We start from the raw sequence: 27,411 nt of genomic DNA, 5'->3' as shown, positions 1-27,411 counted from the left end.
AGGTGAGAGGGGGTGAGTGCGTAGTGATTAGAGTTGGCCTCAGATGGGCTCATGGACATTCATCAAGGGCAGTGAAGGGGCCAGAGTAGGGAGGTGAAGCAAATTCATGCAGGTAGGTGGATTTGGTATTGGGAATGTGTGAATATTCTCTTCTGATGGTTCTAAATAGTTATGTGCCTCATTAGACTGATAGCTATTCAAAGGAATGGGCTGTGTTTTAGTCATCGTTGTATTCCTAGCACTAGCAAGCTGGCACACATTAAATTATTCAAGAGTTCTACTGAACAAATACATTCTTGGAACTACTTAACTACCCAGGGACCTCAGCTTAAACCTTGACTTGCGCAGGACTTACCAGTCCGTTCTGTACCGAGAACACTCAACATTACACAGAAAAAAAGGGGTCACAGCTATCACCAAACCACAGCTTACCCCCCTCCCCCCTCCCCACACGATGCTGATGCTCCAGGATGGCAGAGGAGGATTATACGCATTTCCAGCCTGCATGTGCAGAAAGAAAGTGCCTCCTGCCTGTTGGATTAAAATCCCCAAATGGCGACTACCCACTTTTATTTCGACTGACCCCCACCCTGCCCAGACAGTGTTCTCTTTACTCAGAACAGACCAACAGGTTCTACTTTCTTAGAATATAATTGAGTCCTTTTGCCTTTAAGCATACTATAGAGTGCCTTCCTCACTGTGACTAAACCCAGCTCCTGTGTGGTCTTCCCCCTCCTAGCCTCCCCGACTTATAGACACTACAGACCCCTATTTACAAAAAGCCTTTAGAAATTATACAAAATTTTAAAATAAGAATGATATTGGAAACCAACTATATAAAATGTAATAAAATTTCCTGAGCCCCTTTCTAAGAGTAAGGGTATTGAAAACAAATCTTAAATGTGAAATATAAATAGTAACATTAAAAATTAATAAATTTTAAAAAGGAAAGCAGCCAACATTACTGATGTTCATTAGAGGGGCAAAGTCATATCCCTTCTTATCTGGAATACATCTGACTTCTTTCCTATAATTGCTTTCCTAGCTTAAAGTAGTATTTTTAATAAAATAAATTTAGGCTTATTAAACCTGTTAAAACTTGACAAAGATAAAATAATATCCTCAGTCTCTCAAAAATTCTGTAAGTAGCTCAAATTGTTGAGAGGAATCATTCTCTGCAGCAAGCCTGCTGAAACTAATTGGGGGGGGGAGGGGAAGCTTTGACTAACAAAAGTGCCTGATTAGATAAGATAATGCAATACATCTACTATATCTAGTGCAACAATACCATTCACTATAGCTTAGACTCTTAGCATTTCCATTATAAAAACCTGTTTTTCAATTCTGCCACCTGCCATCCATTAAAAAATTTTTTTTTTCTCCCACAGCATTCAAGTGTTGATCCTGGAAACATTCTACCACCACTCCTACTAAATGTTTTTGTCCTTTAGATTATCATGCAAATATTTTAAGAGTGCATTTTGTCTTTGCACACTGCACAGTTCTGATTTCAAATATCAAAGCTGTAATGTGCAAGCAAGAATCACAGGAACATTCATTCCAGAAATACATCAATATGTACTGGAGGTCAAGTTGGTAGAATCTTAGGCAATAGAACATTACTCTCTAACACCCAAAACAAGAGTTACAGATATTTATGGTCCTGAAGACATCAACAGTGATAAATGTTCTTCATCTGACAAAATGCGGGAAAAATCTAACAAGGTAATATGAAACAGAAAAACGTACAAATAAAATATCAGGTAAAAAGAACCAAATTCATGGCAAGGAAAAGCAAGTATGCAATGGTGACAGTTCATTAAGAAAAAAGTGGGCTAAAATACAACTTATCCACTCTCTCCAACAGGTGTTAGCTATCTTCTAAAAAATGCCCAAATGTAAGGCACAGTTTATTTTTCCCAAAACAATTATCCCTCAGAAAAGAGAAAACTGTTTTATACTTCTAATAAAGTCCCTATCAAGTATTTCTTTCTACCAGGAGCTCTTATTCTCTCCACCCCCTTATTCCGAGTTACAGTATCACTTGGAGAAGACATTACCCTGAGCAACAGGATCCCTGAAAGCCTAGGGAAGTCACCTGAATCGGTCAAAAGAGCTGCAATGGATTTAAGCCTTACTTAACTCCTAGGGATATAACCTGACACTGGCAAGTATTAGATTTCACTGTAAACAAGTCTTTCAAAGACAAACTTTTACAAAGCATTATAATAAGTGGTTACACTTTAGAGATCAACATATATGCTTCTCCAAGAGGAAAGAAAAAACCAACTGTTTTTTAATTATGAGAACAGGCACCAGGGAGAAAATTTCCAGGGTCCTCATCATAGATTCAAAATATGTTGGATTTCAAACAAGTCGAATGGAAGTGAAGTTTTGAAAACTGTGTCAGACGACTCAAAAAGTGATTTAGGGAGGGGTTAAAAAACCCTTATGTTCAAGATGCCCTCGAAGTGTTTAAATAAAATTGCTTCATGAAAAGCCAGAGGAGAAAAGCAACATTTAAAAACTACTTCATATAATGCAATTTTAAATATGTATGTATAACTTAATATTAGGATGACAATTTCATCTTCATTCCTACAGTTTATATATTCCAGTTAGTCAAAACACTTTATTTAATCTAGTCACTGGGAAAACTGGGGCATCGCCTTATATTGGAATCATACATATTTGCCACCTGCGATAACTGAAAAAATAAAGACAAGGACCAAATCTTTTCATTTTAAAAATCATTTCCCTCAGAACATAGCACTGTATCTCATAGATATGTTGAACAGTTAAGCAACATGTTAAAATTTACTTCACATATATGAAAAGGTCTATATAAAATGTCTTGTGAAAGAAACAGAGTATTTTATCGGTTAGATACATGAAGTACCTCCTTCCCCCGAAACAATTATAAATTTGCAGTATGTCTATTTTTGAAAATACATTTATACATCTGTATGCACAAGTTTTTTAAAAAGGACTGGGGGTGTGGTGCTTGGCTTTCCAAATCCAGGGTGTGCAAGACAGCTTTGTTGTATTTTCCCAAAAAGATTTAGTACTACTTTTTTGAAAACCATGATTAACATGAAGTTAATATATATGTAAAGCGTTCAGAATAATGCCTAGCACACAGTAAAAGCTAAGTACATTTTAGATATTACCATGAATTGCTAAACCAAAACTGGGGTGATAAAGATTGTTTACTGACTTGTACTTTACTGCAAAAGGCAAAACCTGCAATTTCATGATATTTAGTATAAATCATACGTAAGTAAAATAAAACCCAAACTGGAGATTGTACTTCAATGACTGCTGCAGGCACTTCGTACTGGCTGTAAATCTGCTCAAATCTGAAGGTGCTACAGCAGCTGCCATTACTGACTGTCACACTACATGGGTCACTTTAATACCTACATTTTGTGAGGAACAGAATTTAAAATGAGGATTAATGAAACTTGTGATAAATGAAGAATTTAATATCGTGTATAGAATTTTTCTTCAAATTTTTACCCATACTCTAACCCAGGGTAAGAATCCTAGCTCCAGACGCAGGAGGGAAGGGATGTGGGAACAGATGTATATGTATGACTGATTCACTTTGTTATAAAGCAGAAACTAATAAAAAAAAAAAAGAAAAAAGAAAAAAAAAAGAATCCTAGCTCCACCCTTAGGACTTATGTGACTTTGGTCCAGTCTTTTAACCTCTCAGTGCCTCAACGGCCTCATGTGCAAAGCAGGAATTAAAAAGAAAAAATTCACACTTTGCCCATTTGTGAGAATACATGTAAAGCAGTTAGGACAGTGTCTGGCACATAGCAGGTATTATGTAAGTGCAAGCAAAACAAAACCTACACATGAAAACTCAAAGCTGGACTGATAAAACTCTGAACAGAAAGAACGGCACCATATTATTATGAGCTTCTTTTGAAAAGTCTTAACGTGACCACTTTTCATATATACAAAGGCTATGTCGTTGCAGTCATGAAAGGGGAATCTACACTGCGCTCCTGCACTGCTTTCTTTCCTACCCCATGCCCCTTTCCCATCGCCCTTTTATGCTTTTCCTCTTGGTTCATATTTTAGCTCATCAATACCTGCCATTAACAGTGCTTGGTCTTGTGGAAAACAATTAGAATTTTACAACACAAGACAGTCCTTCACCAAATAGGTCTGCCACAGAGAACTAAACAAACACATAACCACAGAATGCAACTGAATAAGATAATGCATGTAAAGCACTTAGCATGAGGCCTGGCACTCCATAAATGTGAGTTATTGTCATTAATTCTATTAACAATACTCGTTAAAAAGCATTACTCAATCTCTCAGCTTTAAGGTAAAAATAAATTTTTATTTGGTTTCTAGTGTACACATTTTGTTGTCAGAAGCAAGTGGAATTTATATATGCAACAATATGAATTTCAGAAACATTATTTTGAGTAAAAGAAGCCAGACACAAAAGGGTACATACCATATGATTTTGTTTGTATGTCTCCCAAGAACAAGCAGATAGTATCAGAAACTGCCTGCTACAGAGGGGAAGAAAAAGGGAGGACTGATTGCAAAGAGGCACAACAAAATCTCCTGGGGTGATGGAAATGTTCTCCATCTTCTCTGGGTGGTGGAACATGGATGTACAAAATGGGAAACATTTTTTAACTCAACGCTTAAGACCTGTACATTTTATTGGTTATAAACTATACCTGAATTTTTAATTTAAAAAGCAAAGACCTCTTTGTAATTGAGAGTAGGGATGTTATAAACATAGGTGAGTTCGAGGAGGAAAGATCAGAATAATTGAGAGGTTTGCAGTCAAAAACTTAGGAGTTACGGCCCAGGGAGCACAAATACGTGTATTTATTTATTCTTCGTGTTGAGAGCGCACCTCCTATTTACATGCACCTCAGGCATCTCCTAGTGTCTCTCCCAGCCCTGAGCGCTGGCTCATTCTTCCACTCATCTCAGAAAGTTTGCAGTCTCTGCCTGCACTACGATACTAACAGAGTTAACAAAAAGAAAGACTATGAATACTCAATCAAAATAGCTATGTTTTTATTAAATAGACCAGCAGCTGTGTGAGCAGAGACTTGTAAATGCATCTGTTCCACCGGATTTTATGTTTAATTCAATTTGTTCAAATCAGAGCAGCAAGGCACTATAACTATGGGCTAGACAAGGAAATAGTTTTGCAAAAACAGAATCCTACATTAAATTGGCATTTGTTAGAAAAGAACTGCACCTATTCATTCATCCACTCATTCATGCAACAAGCACTTCCTGAGCACCTATTCCATCCCCATCATTGTGTGTGGTGCTGGGAACACAAAGGTGGAAGCCCAGCCTGGCAGAGGTGACAGACATCTGAACAGATGGTCATAATACACTGGCGGGCTCATGGGCCTGGGGTAGCACTCTGAGAGCACAGAGGAGGGGAAGATTTCCTTTAAAGGCTGCAGCTCTTCTGGAGTAAACAGGCAGAGAGAATGAAAAATATACTCCCACCTAACCCCCACTCCATACATAGGGAGCTTTAGCTGTACCCATAATGTTTTATTTCTAAATCTGGGCTGGAAGTACGTGGCTGTTCTGTATCTTATTCTTTTAGTCTTTTTCTCTGTCGAGTATTTTGTAATGAAAAAATTTAGTGCAATCCACCAGGTAGTGCCTGTAGACTTTGAAAACCTTCCCCACCAGCAGCTCCTTCTTCCACAACAGACAGCTTAGAGTTGCCAGGGTTAACTACTCTGAAGTGGAAGTAAATGGGGAAAAGAGACAGGCTGAGGAGTTCTCTAGTGATAGCTGTGTGTCAGGCCTGGAAAGGCACAAGGGGTGTGTAGGACATATTCCAAGTTCACTTTATACAGCCACGGGAAAAAAATGGGAGTATATACCTTTGCCACCGAAAAAAAATGGTTCATCACAAACAACTAACTCCACTCATTCTGATCCCTCCTCTCTCAGCAAACGTTTACCGCACACTTGCTCCACGCGACATCCACCCATCCGAAAGCAAGCTCCTGCCTCCCAAGCACCTGCCATCCAACAGCAGGGGTGAGTCAGGTGTGCAAGCTCCGGGAGTACAACAGGTAGACTCTACAGTAAGGACTGGCAAAGATACGGCGCAGGCCTGAGACAGGGGACACGGGCAAACAGCAGGCACTAAGCCTTACAATACTGACCGTCTTCAAAGGTCACACCAACTAACCCTGGGAATCTTGCAAAAATATACGACAAGGAAATAAAAACTATTTTTAATTCTTTTAGTTATTAAAAATTAATGTTCCAGGGCTTCCCTGGTGGCGCAGTGGTTGAGAGTCCACCTGCCGATGCAGGGGACACGGGTTCGTGCCCCGGTCCGGGAGGATCCCACATGCCGCAGAGCCGCCGGGCCCGTGAGCCATGGCTGCTGAGCCTGCGCGTCCGGAGCCTGTGCTCCGCAATGGGCGAGGCCACAGCGGTGAGAGGCCCGCGTACCGCAAAAAAAAAAAAAAAAAAAAATTAATGTTCCTGTGCTCCAGAATACCTGATATTAAAGGGTATGAAATTTTCAGTAATGATGCAACACCCATTGTCCTCCCATTCCATAAACGAGAGGTAATCACATCATCTCACTAGATCCTCCCCACAGGAAAAAAAACTGACAAAATTCTAGAACTCACTTTGAAGTTCAAGGTACCACTCTCATGCTGAAATAATACTGCCTTAAGCCAAAATGACTGATGGGAATGTGCTAGAGCCTTTAAGCAAAGGTAGACTTTTCTTGACTGGAGTGACTGTGTAATATGTTTACATGGATAATATAACTCAGTTACTTTTTCTTCTTTTACTGTTCTCATAAACATTAAATTTGATCAGTCTTCAAATCAGTTATTTGGAATCTTCATTTTTCCATCGTAAAAAAACTGTTTAATTCAAAATAAAGTCAATCATAACACACACACACATACCCCACATATGTATAACTAAGTGAATTTAAGGTACTTTTGAGATTAATTTTTTTTAATTGACTTTCCTCTCCTTCTGCCAACCTTCCTGTAATCCAATATGCTATAAGAATAATGCCACTGCTTACACACCTCCTTCTTCCTACACTTGAGAGTTTAAAAGTAAGGGGCAAGACAGGTTTGCAATGTTTTGATATAATGTGTTGCCATGGAAATGACTGGCTTGTTCCTTATGAAGCACCATGACCTCATTGCAAATGAAAAAGGAATAGGATGAGTTCTGAGGATTCAACTCAGAGAAAAATTAATAGCTAGGAAAAGAAAAATCCAAAAACTGAACAGACAGTCTGGAAAACATTGCAATGTCAAGAGTTATACTGAAATATTTTCAAAGAACTTATAAAAGCCTGACCTCCAAAATAGGAACCCTGTAATCAAAAAGGAAGATATAATATTAATGTGAAGATAAACCATTCAAATAACATGGACCAGTGGTTTCTAAATAAATACATTACACCCTCAATCTTGATAGACTATGAGCAAAATCCTATGACTTTCTGTGGGTACATTATAAAATTAAACACACGCCATACTTTTCCCTTCCTAGAAGCAGCCTGCTTTTTTCTTTTTCATTTCTTTTTCTTTTCTTTTCTTTTTTTTTTTTTTTTTTTTTTTTTTTTGGTGCCCCTGTTTATACAGCTTATCCCTTATCACACTGACAAGACTGGGAACCACACCAGATGGTCCCCCCAGACATAATTCTAACAGGTTTTTTGTGCAAACAAAAGATAAAGAAGGCTACAGCAATGATTTACTGATATCTAAAGTTGAAAACTGACAAAACACAAACTGCTTTTTTCTTACTGTTTGAACTGTTTATCCTTTAAACTACTAAGATAGATATGGCCAAAATTAAATATGATTTCAAACTACAAAACCAAATACCCAGCTTTAACAGCCATTAAGTTTTGTCTTTGAGTTACCAAAATGTCCTAAATCACATTTTTTAAAAACAGTGTCTATCATTCCCTTTGTACTGGCAAAAGGGGAAGAAATTTGTAAATTTCTGACTTATAAATCTCACTTACTTGCTGGCTGTGAAATAAACTACTCATCTGGATTTTTCATAAGCAAAAAAAATGCATTTGAATTGAAAACTCCAAAATATTTTCCCCAAGAAGAGCTAAAGAATGAATTAACTGAACCAAATCTGGAATCTTGGTTGTAGAACTAAAGTCTATTCTATTTCAAAATAATGTACCAAGTGAATATAACACAAAACCAAATGGAAAGTGTCCCCCAAATTACTCATCCTTCAAGATTAGAGAGTGTTTACACACCATAAAACAGAAGCTCCCTCATGACAATCTAATTGCAAAGAGCACTGTTTTTACAGTATACCTGAAAATCCAGCAAAAGCCCCAAATGATAATATATAATGAAACTGACAAGCATCTGAAATAAACTACCCAGACATCAAGCGAAAAAACACCAGACAGACCCACAGGGCTCTTGTAATGTAGGTCATGACTGTCAGACCATAGCAAAAGCATGGTGACCCTTGATAAAAATTAACCTTGATTATATGTAATCATGCACATATTTTGCTCTCAGTAACCAGCTCTCTGAAGTAAGTCCATAAAGCTGCAAGAAGTGGATATCAGAGTTGGCTGGGAACTACTTTTCACCAAAGAAAATGTCTGTCTCGTCATCTATCTATGGAGGTATAGGGGTAGCTTCAAACAAAATAGTCCAAGACCTCTGGGGCCTCCATGCATCTTACTTTCTGAGAGATCTTATTGCTTCAACAAAATGCACTTACTCTATAGTGTGTTTGTACAGATGTCTAAGACTCCATAAAAACCTAAACATGCATACGTTCTAGCTAAACTCCTTAACCTTCTAGAGGCAGAATATGGCTGTTTTTTCTTTTTTTGTAGAAAAATGATAAAAGTAAGCAAATTAAAATCAGATCAGGAATAATAGGCCTGATCATATAATCTCTTACACAGTCTCCTTTTGTAGAAATCACTAACAAAGTCTCTGGGAGAGAGGTGGTGCTAAAATGCTGACTTTCCAGTTAATCCAAACTCATATAACCTCTTAAGAAAACTTACAGGACAAAAATTCCCCACGCAGCAGAACAAAAAATGAGCATGTTGACATGGTACAGACCCTTTATCCACAGCTAGTTAATTCAGGTAGTGACAGCATAATACTCAACAAGGCAGTGTTGTAAATTTGAACCAGCCAGTCACACTGCCTTCGGCAGCCACAAGGCAGATGTTTAATTCTGTCAGCCAGTCATCACACGTGAGAACTGAAAACAGGACCCAGTGAAAAGACTGTGCTCAAATCACTGCAAATCCATGACCGCTGCAAGAGCGGTGGGTCACAAAGGTTACGTCTGTAGGGCATACATCATTCAAGGGAAACAATAGGTGTTCTCTGTACAATGCTTCCAAATCCAATCTAAACCCACTGTACCATGGGTAAAGCACATAGTTTTCTGATGTAGGAATATCCAAGATCCAGGACACTAAAACTGTATGAAGTGTAATCTAACAGTTGTTATTTGATGGTCTGTGCCCTAAACCAAATATTTTATTTATTTCTGAACAGAAAATTAATTCTGTTGGACACAGAAATCTAATTTTGACTTTTACAGCAAAAGTATGGCATTTATTATAACTCTAAGACTAAATAAAAAACATCATGCTGATGTAAGAGATAAAATTTAAAATAAATGCAGTGTATTTTCTTTTAACACATATTAGGTTCACTTCCATCTGCCATCTTTTTGGAGGATGAAAAACTCCCTGGCTGAAATATGTTTGCTAATAAATACAACTTGAGATTTTTCTTTGAAATTAAGCTGTAAAAGTGTTATGAAAACTGTCTTGTTTGCAGACGGCGCCATCACATACTATTCTCATTATGGTCACTATACACATATTCTTAATACATAAATAACAAGCACTGACAAGCAAGGTAAAATAATAACAACATTGGATTCCACAATGGAAATTTTCAGTCTGAAAAGGCAGGTCTAACATACTTTTCAAAAAACGCAAACAGGAAATGTGCAACAGTGAGTTGTGCAGTGTGGTCCTTAAAATCCTGAACTCACTAAATGTCATCATATTAGTAGGAGACTCTGGCTACAGGCTAATTTAATACTTAAATGTTAATATAATTTTCCCATTACTACATCTGCCATGAATGTTTTTTTAACCAATAAAAGCAAGGTTAGAAAACGGCACGTAAGGAAGAAAAGAAAAATCCTCCAGCAATATCCTTGATACGTAAAGTCATAAATATGCATTATTTCCAGGCCTAGTTTATTAAAAATTACTATACTTTCAAAAATGTGCGATTTGAGCAGAAATAAAGGAAGGAACTAGGTTAATAAAAAAAATCTAAAAATAAGATAACTGAAATTAGGCTACTGTCTTGCCAGGCATGAATATATAAAACAGTGTAATTTTATTTAAAACATGCAAAGACTAAATCCTAAAATAATTAATTTCTTTAGCCACTGCAAGACAAGTGAGTCACAAAAATAGCAATGGATAAATCTTGTTACGAATACTATAATGTGGACCTGTATGTATGATAAATAAAGTATAAGAAAGCACGCAGCATTTCTATGTAAACTGCTTCTGAAGGATTATTATGGAATGCACACACTGACTGAACTTAAAGTGCTCGGGTTTTAAACATTAATTTACTTTGACTATGTGCATGTCAAAATGAAAGATTGCTGTCTGGATCCAGACATGGCGTATTAATATTGAACACAGGCATTCACTTCAGGTCAGTAGTCACTCCAAGTCGACTTCAGCAGGTGGTAAAAGTAATGTACTCATTAAAATGTATGTGTTACGAGGTTATCTCCACAAAACAGCTCTCAAATAGAGGTAGCCTTGAAACTGAAGCATTAGATATGCTAGAACCAACCTCTAATTGTCATAAGTCCGGAGAAAACTGAGCTTACTCTCGCTCCCTAATAACCAATAAATTTAGTTGCTTTCGTCAGTATCTAGGGAAAAGTCAGAGTTTTAAATTCCACAAAGCTAACCTGGCTGCCTCCAACAGAGTTAAATGCTCTTGAACCAACCTACACAGACTAGAGTATCATTTTAGATCCAGAAGCCAAATATGGGAGTTTCCTTCATTTTGGATGTCTCAGTGTATTTCTTAATTAAGTAGAAATTCACTCCTTTCGAGACTTCCCTGGTGGTGCAGTGGTTAAGAATCCGCCTGCCAATGCAATGGACATGGGTTCGAGCCCTGGTCCAGGAAGATCCCATATGACGCGGACCAACTAAGCCTGTGGCCACAACTACTGAGCTTGCACTCTAGAGCCCACAAGCCACAACTACTGAGTCTGACTGCCACAACTACTGAAGCCCACACACCTGGAGCCCGTGCTCCGCAACAAGAGAAGCCACTGCAATGAGAAGCCCACGCACCACAATGAAGAGTAGCCCCTGCTCGCCACAACTAGAGAAAGCCCATGTGCAGCAACGAAGACCCAATGCAGCCAGAAATATATAAGATTAAATCTTAAAAAACATTTACTCCTTTCATTTCAATTAACTCTATTCAAATTATTTTCCCCTTCTGTGAGATAATAAATTTCAGTTCTCCAGACTAAAGGCATAAAGCTCAAGACACTAGAGCTGACTCAAACCAAAGAGATTCCCCCCACCCCCGCCACCCAAAAAAATTACATCTGACCTTCAACATATATAACAGCATAACTACACCCAAAAAGCTCAAATATGTTTTTTTAAATTACCTTCCAACGTCAGGGATAAATCTTTTCCATTTATACCTGGCACACCTAAACTTAAACAAGATCATTCTCTTTCACTTCTCTCACTCCTAAGTCACCCAATTATTCCACTAACAGATAACTCACTTCTTCATTTTAATAACCTTTTTAACGTCTATAAACTATCGTCTTTACAAGTTGTTCTTTTTTCCCAAAACAATACTTATCCATTTTGTACATAAATAAGCAGACAGGGTCCCCAAATTTGTAATTAATCATTTCAAACTGCTTCATTTCCTTATTATCCACCCAATTACTAGATAAGGGAAGAATGGGAAAAAGACAGGTCAGCAGAGACAGGAGAAACAGAAGTCTTCTTAAAGGATGAGCACGTATCTGCCTTGTTCACTGATGAATACACAGCACCACAGGCACACGATGAGTATCTAATGAATGAACGAATTTATAAAGAACCAGAGAGCACTGGAGTTCAACTCACTTACTTGAGATATAAGTAAACTGAAGGATTAAATGGCTTGGCTAAGATCACAAGGCAAGTTGATCAGCTTTGCACAGAGTCTAACTCAATAGGTGCTGCTTTAACGTTGAGTTTTTCTTATTCTTTCTCCCACCTTTAGTACTTATTCTTTAAGCTCAACACAACTCTTTCTAGACATTTATGTACGTTTCCCTTTCGAGAAATAATTATGTACGTTTCCCTTTCGAGGGAAAGTAGTCCCTCCCCAGTTAAGGGGCTAATATTTCTAAAGATTTCCATAGCAGGAGAATATATTTGAGGGAATCTAAGATTTAATTGGAAGATAGGACAGGGAGACCAAAGGTAGAAAAAGAACCCATGGAAGCCCCTATCAATATCTGTAAAATTTACTACAGTCTAATAAAGACACTGCACTAAAAGAAAAGACAATAAGTGACATTTTACTCTTTCAGTTCTTAAGGATGGATACTGTGTTTTTAAGGTTCTCTAACCTCCCCTGCTTTCAAGAAAACTCAGGATTTCCCTTCTACAGTTTCATTCAAATGTGAGTAAACTTCTTTTGGCTTGCAGCAGATAAACTGCATTCTAAGAATGTGTCCAAACATTTGTAAGTCCAATAGATTCCTTTCTTACTGCAAAGGATTCCTATTTTGGGGGGTCCCAGGGACCTTCCAGCACAGATTTCAGCTGCCTCCCAGCTCTCAGATACAAGATGATAAGCACTAGTGCCCCAAAGTATCCCTCTCTTCCAGGATGAAAGGTTAAAACCTCTACATACGATCTATGAGCCATTTTTCTTCCTTTTTAATTGCCAACCCTCAATTCCTCTTTTCTAAATTATCTTAAAAAGCGGTGACTTAAATATACCTAAGGAAAAAATTCTAACAATCCTGAAAGATTATGTAAAAGTAAATATAATACAGTCTACTGGAACTTCACACAAAGTAAAATCATACTGGGAGTGGGGGAAAAGTCTTCAGATTTGGTGCCTAGTTTCATATTCAGATAAAAGATTTTTCCATCCTCCATAACACCTGTAGGTTTAAAAGGCAGAACACCAGAATTAAGCATTCTAGTGGCAGCCAGTCAATGCTAATTAGTATGACACGCTTAGACTTATCAGGTGGTCCATGACCTACCCCATAATGAAATCTAACTCACTCCAAATGTTCTTGACCAAAGTAAAAGCATTTCTTTGGCAGGTGGCAGAAGGAATGATGAGTCAGGAAGAAATACTCAACACAGGCCAGATGCCTTAAGGTATCACCAGTAGAAACAGGAAAATTACAAGAACCAATTGAGGAAACTAACAAAGAACAATGTGCCTATTCTGTTCAGTCACTTTAAGCAGGAAATCTATACTTAAGGTGCCCACAAATCACAACATTTGTAAAGCACCGACAAGGCCACTTACTATGGTCAGGCTCATAAAAGGGTCTCAAAAATTTATAAAAGACTACTTGACCTAGAAAAATGCTAAATTTAATTCTTTCAGGTGGTAAGAAATCATCGGTGGTTTACACCTAATAGTAAAGGCAACACAAATGAGAAACCACCTCTGTACTCCATGGAATCACTCAGTAAATTTTACCTGTTTCTCATGAATGACTTGAACATTGATATACATTCATTCAATGAACACGAACCAAGTGCTTATTACAGGCCAAATATGGTAATAGGTACTAAGAATACAAGAAAAAAGGGCTCTCTCTGCACTCAAGTTCAGTCTTACAGGAGAGAAAGTTATGTAAACAAATAATTCCAGTAGAGTCTAATGAGTACTACAAGCAGAGATGAAGATAATCTTGGTCGTAATAGTGTGTTAAGGAAAAGCCTGCTTTGGAGGTGTGCTTGGGGAGATGGGATAAGGAGGAATGGAATGAGAAATGTTGGAGAAGGATTTCACACCTGATATTTCTTAACCTAGTGCTGTACCTCTTTCAGAGTGAGAGAAAGGTGAAAAAACATGACCTGCCCACCCAACCCCATATTTCTGCAAAGTCAAATGGGTTATTTCACAGGCGAGAATTAAAAAGTCAAAAAAAAAAGCTTTATGTATAACGGAATCACTTTGCTGTACATATGAAACTAACACAACATTGTAAATCAACTCTAGTCCAATATAAAATACATTTTTTTAAAAAAGGAGAAAAGAAGCCAAAAAAGAGATAAGTTCACTAACAATCCATGTCACCTTTAAAGCAAGACCTCCAGTCTTCCAACTTCTAATCCCTTATTCCTTCTATGAAATCACTCCATTCTGCCTCACTGGTCCCCCCCCCCCGCCCGGAAGCCATCTATTATCCATTACTTCAATATCCCATCCTTATTTCCTAATTAACAGTCACCATCAGAAAAAGAGGTGCAAGAGAGAAATACATAAAACTAAAAGACATTTAAATAGATTAAAACACATATTTAAATTAAATTTCATTAAGTTACCGTTCATTTCAGAGACTCAAATTTAAAACATACATAATGGTGACTTTTCTTTATTAATACTTAATAATAGCTAACATTTATCAACCAGTTATTAATTTTCACAACAACCCGGTAACCCATTTTAGAGACAAGGAATCACAGGCTCAGAGAGGTTTGAGAAATACTTACTCAGTTATGCCAAGTATGCTAATTTAAAAATTACCCCACGTTTTTCAAGCATCAGTGTCTTTTAGATCAAGATGAGAACCAAAAATGGGGGACAACTATTTCAAGGCGAAAGGGACGTTACACTTTCAGATAAAGGGCTAAATATTAGAAGGAAAAAAAATCCCTCCAAGTATACTTTCTATAGAAAGAATAAAAATAAATTATGTCTATTTTGTAATTTCCTCCATTACTAATGCATGCTTAAAGCAACTGATTCTAAGATAAATTTTTCTTGTTCTTTTCCAGTCCTTGACATAGACTGGTGAGTGGTACTGTGGACTAACAAGCGTATTCAACCAACACAGATGATTAAAATTTAAAAGCTATAACATATTAACATATCTAGGCCACACAGAAGGGTCATAAGGTAAGATCATCATCATAAATTAGCATATTATTATAAGGCATCTAAAGGAGCCAGACAATCTGCATGATAGATCTTTTTTTATACGAATATATAATGCTGATTGATTGGATTTTTTTTTAATCACAAGTATTTTAGGAAAAAAATATTGCCTGTATAATATCACATTTTACTACTTCAGGTCCTTCCCTGAGAAGCACATTGGCCATTATGGGGAGCCAGGGGAGGAGCAGGGGGTGGGGACCTGTTGAAAGCACTTTGGGGACATTTAGCTGTCTTTCTCAGTTTCATGCTTTTTAAAAAAGTTATTCTGAGTGCATTTTTGCACTTTCTGATTTCCTTACAAAAATCCCTAAACACAAAGTCATTTAGGAAAATAATCTTTGTTATTTACCAAATCCCTAGAATTTTACATCTAGAAAAAGACTAGGCTAAAAAACAGATCTGTTTCTTGCTAAATGATTAAAACGCTCCATTAATCTCTACAATAAGAATATCCTAAGAGTATGGGCTCTGAAGTACTGGAGTGTCACAGTGCTTTCCTTCAATTTTTCATACTATTCATAGCTCACAGAACAATTGTCAAATATTGGAAGAAAATGTCTAAGTGATCGTCTTTAGCTACTGAAACAGGTGCTGAATAATCAAATCCTCCTTTAATTATGCATTTTTAAACAATTCAGGCAAATCACATATGTATTATTATTACTAACGTCAACAAAAGCAGCAACAAGAGTGAACATTTAAATATAAGCACATACACTCTCAGGAACACAAAAGAACCCTCTAAGTGCCAGCTGTGTCTTCACTTCACTTCAGAGTTATCAGGATGAGATTTTCATGGAGGAAGACATTAACTCTTTATTTCTAAGGATTAGTACCTTAAAAAGAGATACTTCAGGAAAAAATAACAAGAACTGAAATGTACAAGTTATGTTGATTTCAAACATTTGCTGCTTTTAAATAAAGGAAACAGTGGAAGCACACCTGAAATTATCTCAGATTTTTTTTTTTTTTTTCTTTTTTGCGGTATGCGGGCCTCTCACTGTTGTGGCCTCTCCCGTTGCGGAGCACAGGCTCCGGACGCGCAGGCTCAGCGGCCATGGCCCACGGGCCCAGCCGCTCCGCGGCATATGGGATCCTCCCAGACCGGGGCACGAACCCGTATCCCCTGCATCGGCAGGCGGACTCTCAACCACTTGCGCCACCAGGGAGGCCCTATCTCAGATTTTTTTAATCTTACACCCAAAACAAGAGTCAAGCATTTTATATTAGTAACAGAAGCATTTTGTGCTGTTCTACATCCAGTAAAAATCACTGACAAATTCTGTTTATATTAGAAAACAACTACAGATAGCTTTTATTGGACATAAAAATATACTAATTGTATTATCTTCTGGGGTCATAAACTACGTTGGATGTAATATGCTCCATGAATAAACAATCAGGGAGGTTTTCACCTAACTGTATGGGAAATGTATGCACCACATCCTTTATATAAATAATCCTCACCTCAAGTCAATTTCATATTATCTAATTTTTGCATTCTTCACCTAGAGAAGCTATTCATAGAACCTAGATTCTCCTTTCATCTCACTACTGCCAGTAGGAAACTCAAGCAATGAAAGATTCTCCTAAATTTTCAAAGGTACTTTTACCATAAAGTAACATTCCAGAATGGATAAACCTATGTGGTATGACCTAAAAGCCACACAAATCATTTATTTATGGCTGTTATGTTTTAATCACTGGATAGTTTTTAGAGGCTTAAAAAAATTAATGGTTTTTGCTATACAAAAGCAACTATGTTTTCCATGAAACATTAGCTGTCACATTAATACATGGTTTTACCATTAATTATATTGGATTATACAGGAGTCTATGTCTACACGATGATTGTTAAATATCTGAATTTCCAAACCATTTTCAAAAAAATGTAACCTGGTCCTAGTAAACCTTACATGAATTAAAAATCCATTTACAAAACAGAAAATTAAACATTAAAAAATATAACCTCAATTTAATACATTTGCAGATAAAACATGTAACACATTTTTCATCAAAAAGTAAAATATTATATATACGTAAACAGTGCCACCTTTTGGTACATTTAGGAATTGAGCTTCTAAATTGTACAAACATATCTTTAAATGTGATCAGAGAGCAAAGCAAGAAATTTAAAAAACATCAGTTTAAAATTTAATAACATTAAGGTGTAATAAATGAGTTATTCATTTTAAAACATAAATATTTTCAAAAACTAAAATGTTACCTCATGTTTATATGTTTTCATTTCAATGTCATGAGGTTGGCAGAGCACCATCTCATTTCAAAGAAAACTGAGGCTCAGAAAATGTTAATGCCTGACTCAAGTATCCCTCAGTTAAGAATGGCTGAGTCATCGGTATCTTGAAATTGCTAGTTTTTAAATTTCAACATTAATTCTTCAATAAGATTTTACAAAATTTTATTTGTACCATGTTTTTTGTATATACTTGCAAGGAAAAGATATTTATGTTTAAATTACTACATGAAGAACATACAAACGCTGACTACACTCTCACAGCTGTTTACATTTCACGAACACAAAAACTCTTCATCTAATACAGTATTCTTCCTACCTTATGCTAAAAGAAAAAGCCTTCACTGAAAACTGCAAAGCCTTCTCTCATTTTTTTCCTCAGGAAAAAAACAGCCCTTGTTTATGGTTTGCACGCAATTTGCAACTTACCTAACACACAGATAAAAAGCTGCTACAAATGAGATGGAAATGATGAGCTTCAAATATTCTCCCTAAAGCTTCTTTGCCTTAATTTGATCTCCTATTTAGATGTCTGTATAGCATTTTCAATGTCTTCTACTTTTACCTCTTTCACTGATTTCCTGAATAGTTTTTATGAGACCATAACATAGTTATTCTAGAACACCCTCACAGCTCCCTTATTTTTGTAAGCTAGCTAGTAACTCAGCTCTCACATGGAAAAAAGAAAATATTCTCAATGATCTTTTATCTTTGATTCATTTGTTACTATGAATTTTACTCAAAGTGCAGTCATCGAGTAGTTTTTCATGGAGCAGACTTCAAAATCAGTTAATATGTAATGAACCCATCCTAAATTACTGCACACTGCCACTCAATTAAAAAGAAAGAAAGAAGACAACAGCTGATAAGATGGTAGCTAAAATGCTTACTGAAAACACTGAAAGAGTAAAAGCAAAGAGCAAGCCAGAGGGATGGGCCAGAAGTACTACATCTTCTGTGAAACAGAACTCCACGATCAAATGCAATAATTAGACATTAACTCAGAAATGTTCATTAATTAGCGTCACCTCTTGTTCATAACATATTCAAGAAAAAGCACAGTATAAGACATAAAAATTGGTAAACCTAGCCATTTCTAAAAATGATTCAGTGGGAAAGACTGAATATAAACATGCTAAGCATACATTTTTAAAGGATTCCCTTTCACCCCACAGCTCTTTTTTCATCACTGGGAGCGCTGGATGCGCCCCCCCTCAAGAGTAAACAACATTCTGGATCTTCTCTAGAGACTCTTGATTTCCCTCCCTTATTTCTGCATGGATGAAAATCCCACTTTGAAAGCCCTTAGTTTTAATTCTCTCTGCTTTTCTCCCTGGGCAGAAAGGGAAAAATGAAGGAGGAAGTGCCACTCTCGTTGCCACCCTGTACTATGCCCCCTTACCAATCGCTGCAAATAACTCATCTGAATACAAGCAACGCTCCAAGACCACTTTCTCTGCAAATGCACAGGCATACACACAAATACGTGGAAATATATATATAACCGAATTTTATTATGTTTGAAGGAACATCAAAATTTCTAATACTGAATTCAATCCCATTAAATTGAAAGCAATTACTGCTTCCAATAATAAGAATGGATTAAATTAGATTTCTGATTCAATATAATTTGTAGTGTCCATGTCAGGTAAAGTGATAGTACGAGGATCTTATCTGAGACATGTCAGGACAATGAAGACTGGACTTGACAGCCACTAAATAGGATTCTACTGAAAAACTCAAGGGACTCACACACATACCACATACCACATTTATTTAAACTTTAGAGTATAATTTGTATTCTGCTATAAAGAAAGAATAAAACTACTTCAATACATTATAGTCAAAACACTGTTTTTACTTGTTCACTAATGCACACACAAAAAAACACCTGAATTCCTATTGTGTGACAGGTACTGAGTTTGATGATGAAGGTGATAATACCAGACAAACATGGAACACGTTTGTACATAGTAAAATTTAATCTTTAGAAAGGACTGCTGTAGTCATCTTCATTAAATAAATAAGGATACTGAAGCACAGAGGTATTGTCACTTGCCCAAAGTCATAAAGCTAATACATGGCAGTAGCTGGCTTTACAGTCTGGCTCAATATTAACAGCTGGCTACAGTCTGCTCTTAATCACTAAGCAACAGTGTCTCTGAGATGCCAAAGGTAAAGATGATTAAGACAGAAGGAACTCACACACCATGGGAGAGAACATGTAAAAAGAAGATAAATTACCCCAAGACAGGAAGTAGCTGAGGTACCACCCTCTCCGAATGGCGGCAGTGCAAGTGGAGATACAGCTGTACAAGCAGTTACAGCTAATGATCAGATTAGGTGATCAGAGGTATAGTCACAACACACACGCATACACAAAAAGCCCTTAGGGCTTCCCTGGTGGCGCAGTGGTTAAGAGTCCGCCTGCTGACGCAGGAGACACGGGTTCGTGCCCCGGTCCGGGAAGATCCCACGTGCGGCGGAGCGGCTGGGCCCGTGAGCCATGGCCGCTGGGCCTGCGGGTCCGGAGCCTGTGCTCCGCGACGGGAGGGGCCACAACCGTGAGAGGCCAGCATACCACAAAAAAAAAAAAAAAAAAAAAAATGTTTGTCCTCAGATTCAAAAACTCCCACTTTAGCATGCTCTTCTGGGCAAAAGGACAATGACCACATTCTAGAACAAGCACAGTCAGAGCAACAGAGCAACGACGATGTCAAGCAGCAAGCAATGAGCGAATCATTTCACACGCGGTCTCCAGCATACATGTGGTGGGCGGGTATCTGAGCCGGGTCATGCTGCCTCTGAAAAGGTCAATTTGTATGACTCTTGTATAAGTACTACTAAAAAGTTTAAAGAGCAATAAATCAGAATAAAATAAAGTGTTAACTAATTTAATGACTTCTAATAATTTTATTAGAAGACTATTTGTAACACAATTCACTTTTCATATTAATGGCATAGATGCAGTGATCATGTAATGTAATACTGCCATCTACTGTCCAAGAGCTAAAAATACATCAAGTCTTTAATCCAAACCAACTAGAATTTTAACAGCCCAAAAAAGAGCCAACATTTTACATGTTCCAGTGTCAACATCTGAAAAAAAAGGTTTTTTCCTCAAAATGAGAGACAACAATGCAAAAAAATAGATTTTTAAGTGAAGCTTTCATGGTAATTACTCATCTGTCCATTTTCTTAAAAAATAAAGTTTAAACAGGATATTTCTAAATGAATTATCAAAAATAAGTTTTACAAAATCTCAAAGGTCAATATGAATCATTAAGCAATTAAGCAAAAGTGAAGTTTATGAAAATCTGTTAGTCTCTGTAAATCTGTCACTCATAAAAATTCTAAAATATTTTGAAGGGTGTACTTTAGGCAGAAAGATTCCAGATAAAGGTCTGAGGTGCAAGATGGAATGAAGAGTAAAGACAGTGACAAATATGTGGATGTGTTCAATTAAACATTGACCATATAAAATATTAGTAAGGCCTAGAAAAAAATATTCTAAAATATTAAAACTAAAAAATATTTTTAAGTTGTTCAGTATCAGAATGCCAGCAATTTTGAAAAGACTGGTCATCTTAATACAACTGAGCACTCCAGAGCATTTACTCACAAAAATTACTGCAACTAATGTGAGTTGAAGTACTACCACTTACATGCTACAAGAAATGCAAACAAGAAGTTTAAGTGACCTGAAAAGGTCAGGCCAAAAGTGGAACAGGATGAAAAACGATCGAAAGTTCCCAGAGAAAGATGATAAAAAAAGATGAAGTTTTCCCGCATCTACCAGTGAGAAAATTGAGCTTAAAACTTTTATCAAAATAATTTGATTATCATGCAAGCTATTAACTATGACTGGGCGTTCACTTTGACATAATACCAGGCTAAAAAAGTCAGCACCTGGAACCGAAGTATTTTAGAATTCACAAGAGTGAACTAGATTTTCTCTTTATCTCTGTAAAAGGTGAAGAATCTAAGCAACCATGCAAGTTCACTCTCAAACATAAGGAAAACGTTGCTCAGGATTTAAACAACAAGAACAAAATTAACACTACTTAATTTGTAAGGATAACACACAATTTAGTACAGAATCAAAACTAGTGCCACTTAGTAGGTTGATGGTTGAAACACAGTTTTGTGCTTCCTATCACAAGGGGAGATTCCCGTTGAGATGAAAAGACGAGATAAAAAAAAAAAAAACCCAAATGTTTCCATGCTCTATTTAAAGAAGAAAAAGAAAACTAGAATGTAGAGATCAGAAAAATCAGCATGTATCCTATTTTATGTCACAGTAATGAAGAGTCCCAACATATAAGTATCATACCACGATACTTGTTCATCAGATTTGGCCTCAAACGACCTGTGACCATTCAAACACTAAATATATTCTCAAGATATAAAGATCTGCCACCAATGAGGACAATGAAAATAATTTACCAACATTCCAAAAGAAATAATCCAAAAACAATAACCAAGGCAGCATTATTTGGAGGGGAGGGGGTTAGTCTATAAAAATTGCTCACTTGAAGAACACACTCATGAAATGTTTGTGTTCAAATCATACTTCTGTAAAAAGCCACTGTACCTACAAGGACAGTTTAACTGCTTTCCATAATACTAATTTAATTCTATCATGCAAACAGGTAACTGAGTTTTAGACAATGACATTATTTTTCCTCAGCAGGTTTCATTCTTTGAAATGAGAAGCAAGCAGGCATTATCTTATAAGTTATAAACCACCCTTTTCCTCAAAATAAAAAGGGTTTGAAAGACGCAACGAACAAGCATTTACTTCTCTGAGTAAGCCTCTGTGAGGTCTTACTATGGAGTAATTATACTCCTAGATTCACACAGTTAGAAGTAGCAATTTCAAGTATATACCTAATCTCTCTTTCCTCCCCAAACAGTAAAAATATCTACCATTGGTAACTGAGATTTCTGAATTTCTCTGTATACTGTTTTCAGTAACCTCTGTGTACATTATACATTATCTATTATATATCTCATTCTTATCAATTACAGAGTTAAATGAAAATATTTTTGCTCTACATGTGATTAATGAAATATTATTATAAACTATTAAGCAATAATAATTTTTATAAATTCCCATTATTCCACAATAACAAAAGAGACCACTGGCATATGTATCCAGAAATCATTCATATATCTAACCTAAATGAAAGACCTGTAGAGGTTTCGTTATTAAATATTTTAAGGAAGCTAATGTTTATATTTTCTGGGCCTATGGCATCTAGACAAGTAAGAAAGCGGTCCTATAGTCTACTGCATGCAAGCCAGACTAGAATTAAAACTGATAAATTTCTGAAGTGGGTAAAATCAACAGTATGTAAAATTAATACGAATACATATAAGTAATACAGCCATATAAAAGAAATAAACTACATTAACAAGAAAAATAAATTTCACATTCAAGTGATTAAGGAACCAATTTCCCTTTTTACTATTCCCAAATAAAAAACGAAAATTAGGTTTGCATAACAAAGTTTAATATTCTTTTTTTTTTTTTTTTTTTTTGCTGTACGTGGGCCTCTCACTGCTGTGGCCTCTTCCCGTTGCGGAGCACAGGCTCCGGACACGCAGGCTCAGCAGCCATGGCTCACGGACCCAGCCGCTCCGCGGCATGTGGGATCCTCCCGGACCGGGGCACGAACCCATGTCCCCTGCATCGGAAGGCGGACTCCCAACCACTGCGCCACCAGGGAAGCTCCACAAAGTTTAATATTCTTTTTTTTTTTTTTTTTTTTTTTGCTGTACGTGGGCCTCTCACTGCTGTGGCCTCTTCCCGTTGCGGAGCACAGGCTCCGGACGCGCAGGCTCAGCGGCCATGGCTCACGGACCCAGCCTCTCCGCGGCATGTGGGATCCTCCCGGACCGGGGCACGAACCCATGTCCCCTGCATCGGCAGGCGGACTCCCAACCACTGCGCCACCAGGGAAGCCCCACAAAGTTTAATATTCTTGTATAAACACATCAAGACTTATTTTACATAGAAGAGTACTGTTATAAGACTAATAGGCTAAAATGAATTAACGTGTGTTAGATATTAAATATCACCTAGGATAAGTCAAGCTCTGAATTTTTTTTTAACATTTAGGAAGTTATCTTAAAGGCTATTTTCTTAATTTTCAAACTGCACCATTCGAATGTATTAAGGTAAGTACAGGGTAAATTATACAAAAATTACTAATGAACACAGAGAAGTAATTCTAAAAGCAGATTGAGTGTTTTTACCTTTATAAGACTGATTTTGCTGTCTAAAGCATGAGTTATCAGGACTTCCCTGGTGGCGCAGTGGTTAAGAATCCTCCTGCCAATGCATGGGACACGGGTTCGAGCCCTGGTCCAGGAAGATCCCACATGCGGTGGAGCAACTAAGCCCGTGCGCCACAACTACTGAGCCTGTGCTCTAGAGCCCACGAACCAGAACTACTGAGCCCGTGTGCCACAACTACTGAAGCCCGCACGCCTAGAGCCCATGCTCCACAACAAAAGAAGCCACCGAAATGAGAAGCCTGCACACCACAAGGAAGAGTAGCCCCCGCTCACCTCAACTAGAGAAAGCCTGCGCGCAGCAACGACACCCCAATGCAACCAAAAATAAATAAATAAAAATGAATTTTAAAAAAAAGAATGAGTTATCAAAAACAGAGTTAATGACATACAATTATTTACTTATTGAAGGAAACAATGCTATGAAAGGAATAACTTTCCAATCTGCCCTTCTCCTCACATCCATCTTGAAGCTAGGACGGGCCAACTACACATGCAAAGGCAATGTGCTATGTGATACAGACTAGTGGTCAAGAGCAATGTTTTGGAGCAACAGACTTTACCGCCCATGTAATTTAAAGTAAGAAACAACCTCTCCATTCTCACCTATATGAATGGATGCTAATATGTCCTTTTATCACAAGGACTAAGCATGATAACACATATAAAGCACTGAGCCATTCACTGCCTCTCACAAAGCATTCAAATTATGTTCCTATTTAATGTACATACAACAGAAACAGACACAGATGTGTGTATGTGCCAGTTCATATACATATATATTTCCTAACTCTGTCCACTGAGAGGACCTTGAAGCACCGATACTTCACAGTAGCAATAAGCACAACTAGTGCCCAGATCTCTGGTCTGGTTCTAAACACTATTCTCCTAACGAAAGGGGTCAGGATTCCTTGGAAAAGTGGTTGCTTCCGAGGCTGGGGAAGGGAAAATACAACACTAGAATATCTTGTGGTGCCAGAAAATAAGGAAGTGCTCAAAAAGGAATGGAGGCATGTTTGAAGGACACAGGAGCCAGCCTAAACAAGGTCCTATGGCCAAAGTTGGAACAATACAAGAAAGAAAATAAACAGGGCTTCCCTGCTGGCGCAGTGGGTGAGAGTCCGCTTGCCGATGCAGGGGACACGAGTTTGTGCCCCGGTCCGGGAAGATCCCACATGCCGCAGAGCGGATGGGCCCATGAGCCGTGGCCGCTGAGCCTGCGCGTCTGGAGCCTGTGCTCCGCAACGGGAGAGGCCACAACAGTGAGAGGCCCGTGTATCATTAATTAATTAATTAATTAATTAATTAATTAAGATAGCTCTGAACTATATATAACCTATAGAATAAAATAAATATCCATGAGTTCATACTGATATCAACAAATAAAATGGGGAGGAAAGGACAGCCCTTCCTTACAGAAGACTCTGATTAATGAATGTGGAAGAAAAGAAGAAAATAGAAAATCACCACTAGGCAAATATCACAGTAATAACTGTTGCAGACAAGATCCACTGATAGATACTAAAATTATCGAATACTAAAATTACTAGGTAAGAGGTTGAGGAGACACAGGATATTTATTAGTTACAATGAGAAAAATAGTAACTTTACTGTGGAGAAATCTGACAGACAAGGGGTAGTGTACTAACATCACGAAGCCCCCTGCCCGATGTGATGCACTGAGAAGGATACAGTATCACTCCTGTGCTCTTCTTGCCAAACATGCGTAACTACCTTACTCCAATCTAAGGTAATCAGAATTACCTTACTCTATCAGACAAACCCAAGGTGAGGGACATTCTACAAAATAATCAATTTTCTTTCAGAAGTGTCAAAGTCATAAAAGATGAGAAAAAACTGAGCAACTGTCACAGACTGGAGGAGACTAAGGAGACATTACAAATAAACATAAGGTGAGATCCTAGATTGGATCCTGGAACAAAAAAAGGATGTAAATAGGAAACCTGACAAAATTCAAACAAGATCTGTAGTTTTGATAATAGTATTGCGCTAACGCTAATTTCCCAATTTATTAATTATACTACAATTATGTTATATATTAAGATTAGGGGAACCTGGATAAAGGACATATACAAACTCTCAATTTTACTACTTTCCTGTAAGTCTAAACTTATTTCAAAATAAATTTTTTTTTAATATTACACACACACACACACACACACACACACACACACACACACACACACACACACACACACACACACACACACACACACACACACACACACACACACACAGAGTCATCCCTAAGTATGTGCAGGGGATTGGTTCCAGGACCTGCAGCAGACACCAAAATCCACATATCCTCAAGTGCCATAGCCAGCCCTCCATATCCGAGGGTTCCACATCCTAGGATTCAACCAACCACGGACTGTAAACGTAACAGTGTATGTATTGAGAAAGGTCCCCGGATAAGTGGACCCACACAGCTCAAAGCTGTGTTGTTCAAGGGTCAACTATAGTTATCTAGACAACATATATTAGGTATCATTTTGTTTTCCCTTAAAATCATCAAATTATGCTAAAATGTCCTTTAGTTGCTGAAGTTAGAATAGATATCTCTATAAAAAACTTAGCTCTGAAATATTTAATCAATAAAATACATTACAGATCTCATTACCTGTAATTTTATATCCATAAGCAGCTAGTTGTCCAGCCATATATTCTCCATCTGAATTATTATGAGAACAACCCCAAGTTCGTATCCAAATTTTCTGTATGCCTGGAATAGTGCTGTTAATGAATTTAAAAAAAAAAGTCTCATTAAGGGATTTTTTAAATAAAAAGCACTAGGTAATTTCTGGGCCCATTATGCAAAAATACTCACTCACTGCAATCCATTCACAGGCTATTGATTAAATGCACCAACTTAATACATAATCTGCTGTTACACCAAAAATCTAAATACAAGATAAAATAACAGCACAGAATTCTAAGTTAAGACTCTATATAAAGAATATCTTTTCTCTGAGTTGTATTTTAAATTCAATACTACTAAATATTACCACTAAGTTCAACTCCTGGAAAGGTACAAACAAATAACAATAGCACAGAAAATGGTTCTAGCAGCAATGGCAAATAAAGTTAAATATATCTAAAGACTACTATATACTAGTTACAATCTTTATTTTATAACTTACAGATATAAATAACTGAATCAAAATGAAAATCTGTCACTCTACAGCACTATTCAAAGCGTTCCATATATAAAAATAGAGTTCTGAAAAATGTAATATTTTTACAAAGGAAATAAAAGGACTTTCAACTTGGATTGCCCTAATAATTAATCATTAAATAGACATTACCTTAACGACATGTTTAGGACAAACTTAATAAACTTCATTCATTAAAATATAAGCAAATTTTAAATTCATACATCTTATGAATCTGTTCCAAACAAAATAATCAAGTGTATTAAAACTCTCAACAATTTACTAGGTAAACAAATATAAGCATATTAAAACTATATAACTGCATATTCCTTTCTGGCTACGTTGTATTCGAATTTCACTAGAGACCTAATATAACAGTGTAAACAGCACA

The 27,411-nt window shown here is 37.1% G+C and overlaps 1 protein-coding gene across 5 annotated transcripts in view; it reads right to left on the bottom strand.

Moving 5' to 3' along the window:
• The window catches only part of CDKAL1 (CDK5 regulatory subunit associated protein 1 like 1), a 657,744-nt gene that overhangs the window by 616,778 nt on the left and 13,555 nt on the right, over positions 1 to 27,411 (bottom strand). For all 5 annotated transcript variants that reach the window (XM_060109792.1, XM_060109791.1, XM_060109795.1 and 2 more), the window contains one exon: positions 26,489 to 26,601. In XM_060109792.1, the coding sequence (XP_059965775.1) occupies positions 26,489 to 26,601 (113 nt within the window). The remainder of the gene's footprint in view (positions 1 to 26,488; positions 26,602 to 27,411) is intronic.

The sequence above is a fragment of the Mesoplodon densirostris genome, chromosome 10 (assembly GCF_025265405.1).
Source record: "Mesoplodon densirostris isolate mMesDen1 chromosome 10, mMesDen1 primary haplotype, whole genome shotgun sequence".
In the NCBI taxonomy this organism is placed as follows: Eukaryota; Metazoa; Chordata; class Mammalia; order Artiodactyla; family Ziphiidae; genus Mesoplodon; species Mesoplodon densirostris.
This window is presented reverse-complemented; position numbering and strand designations above follow the sequence as displayed.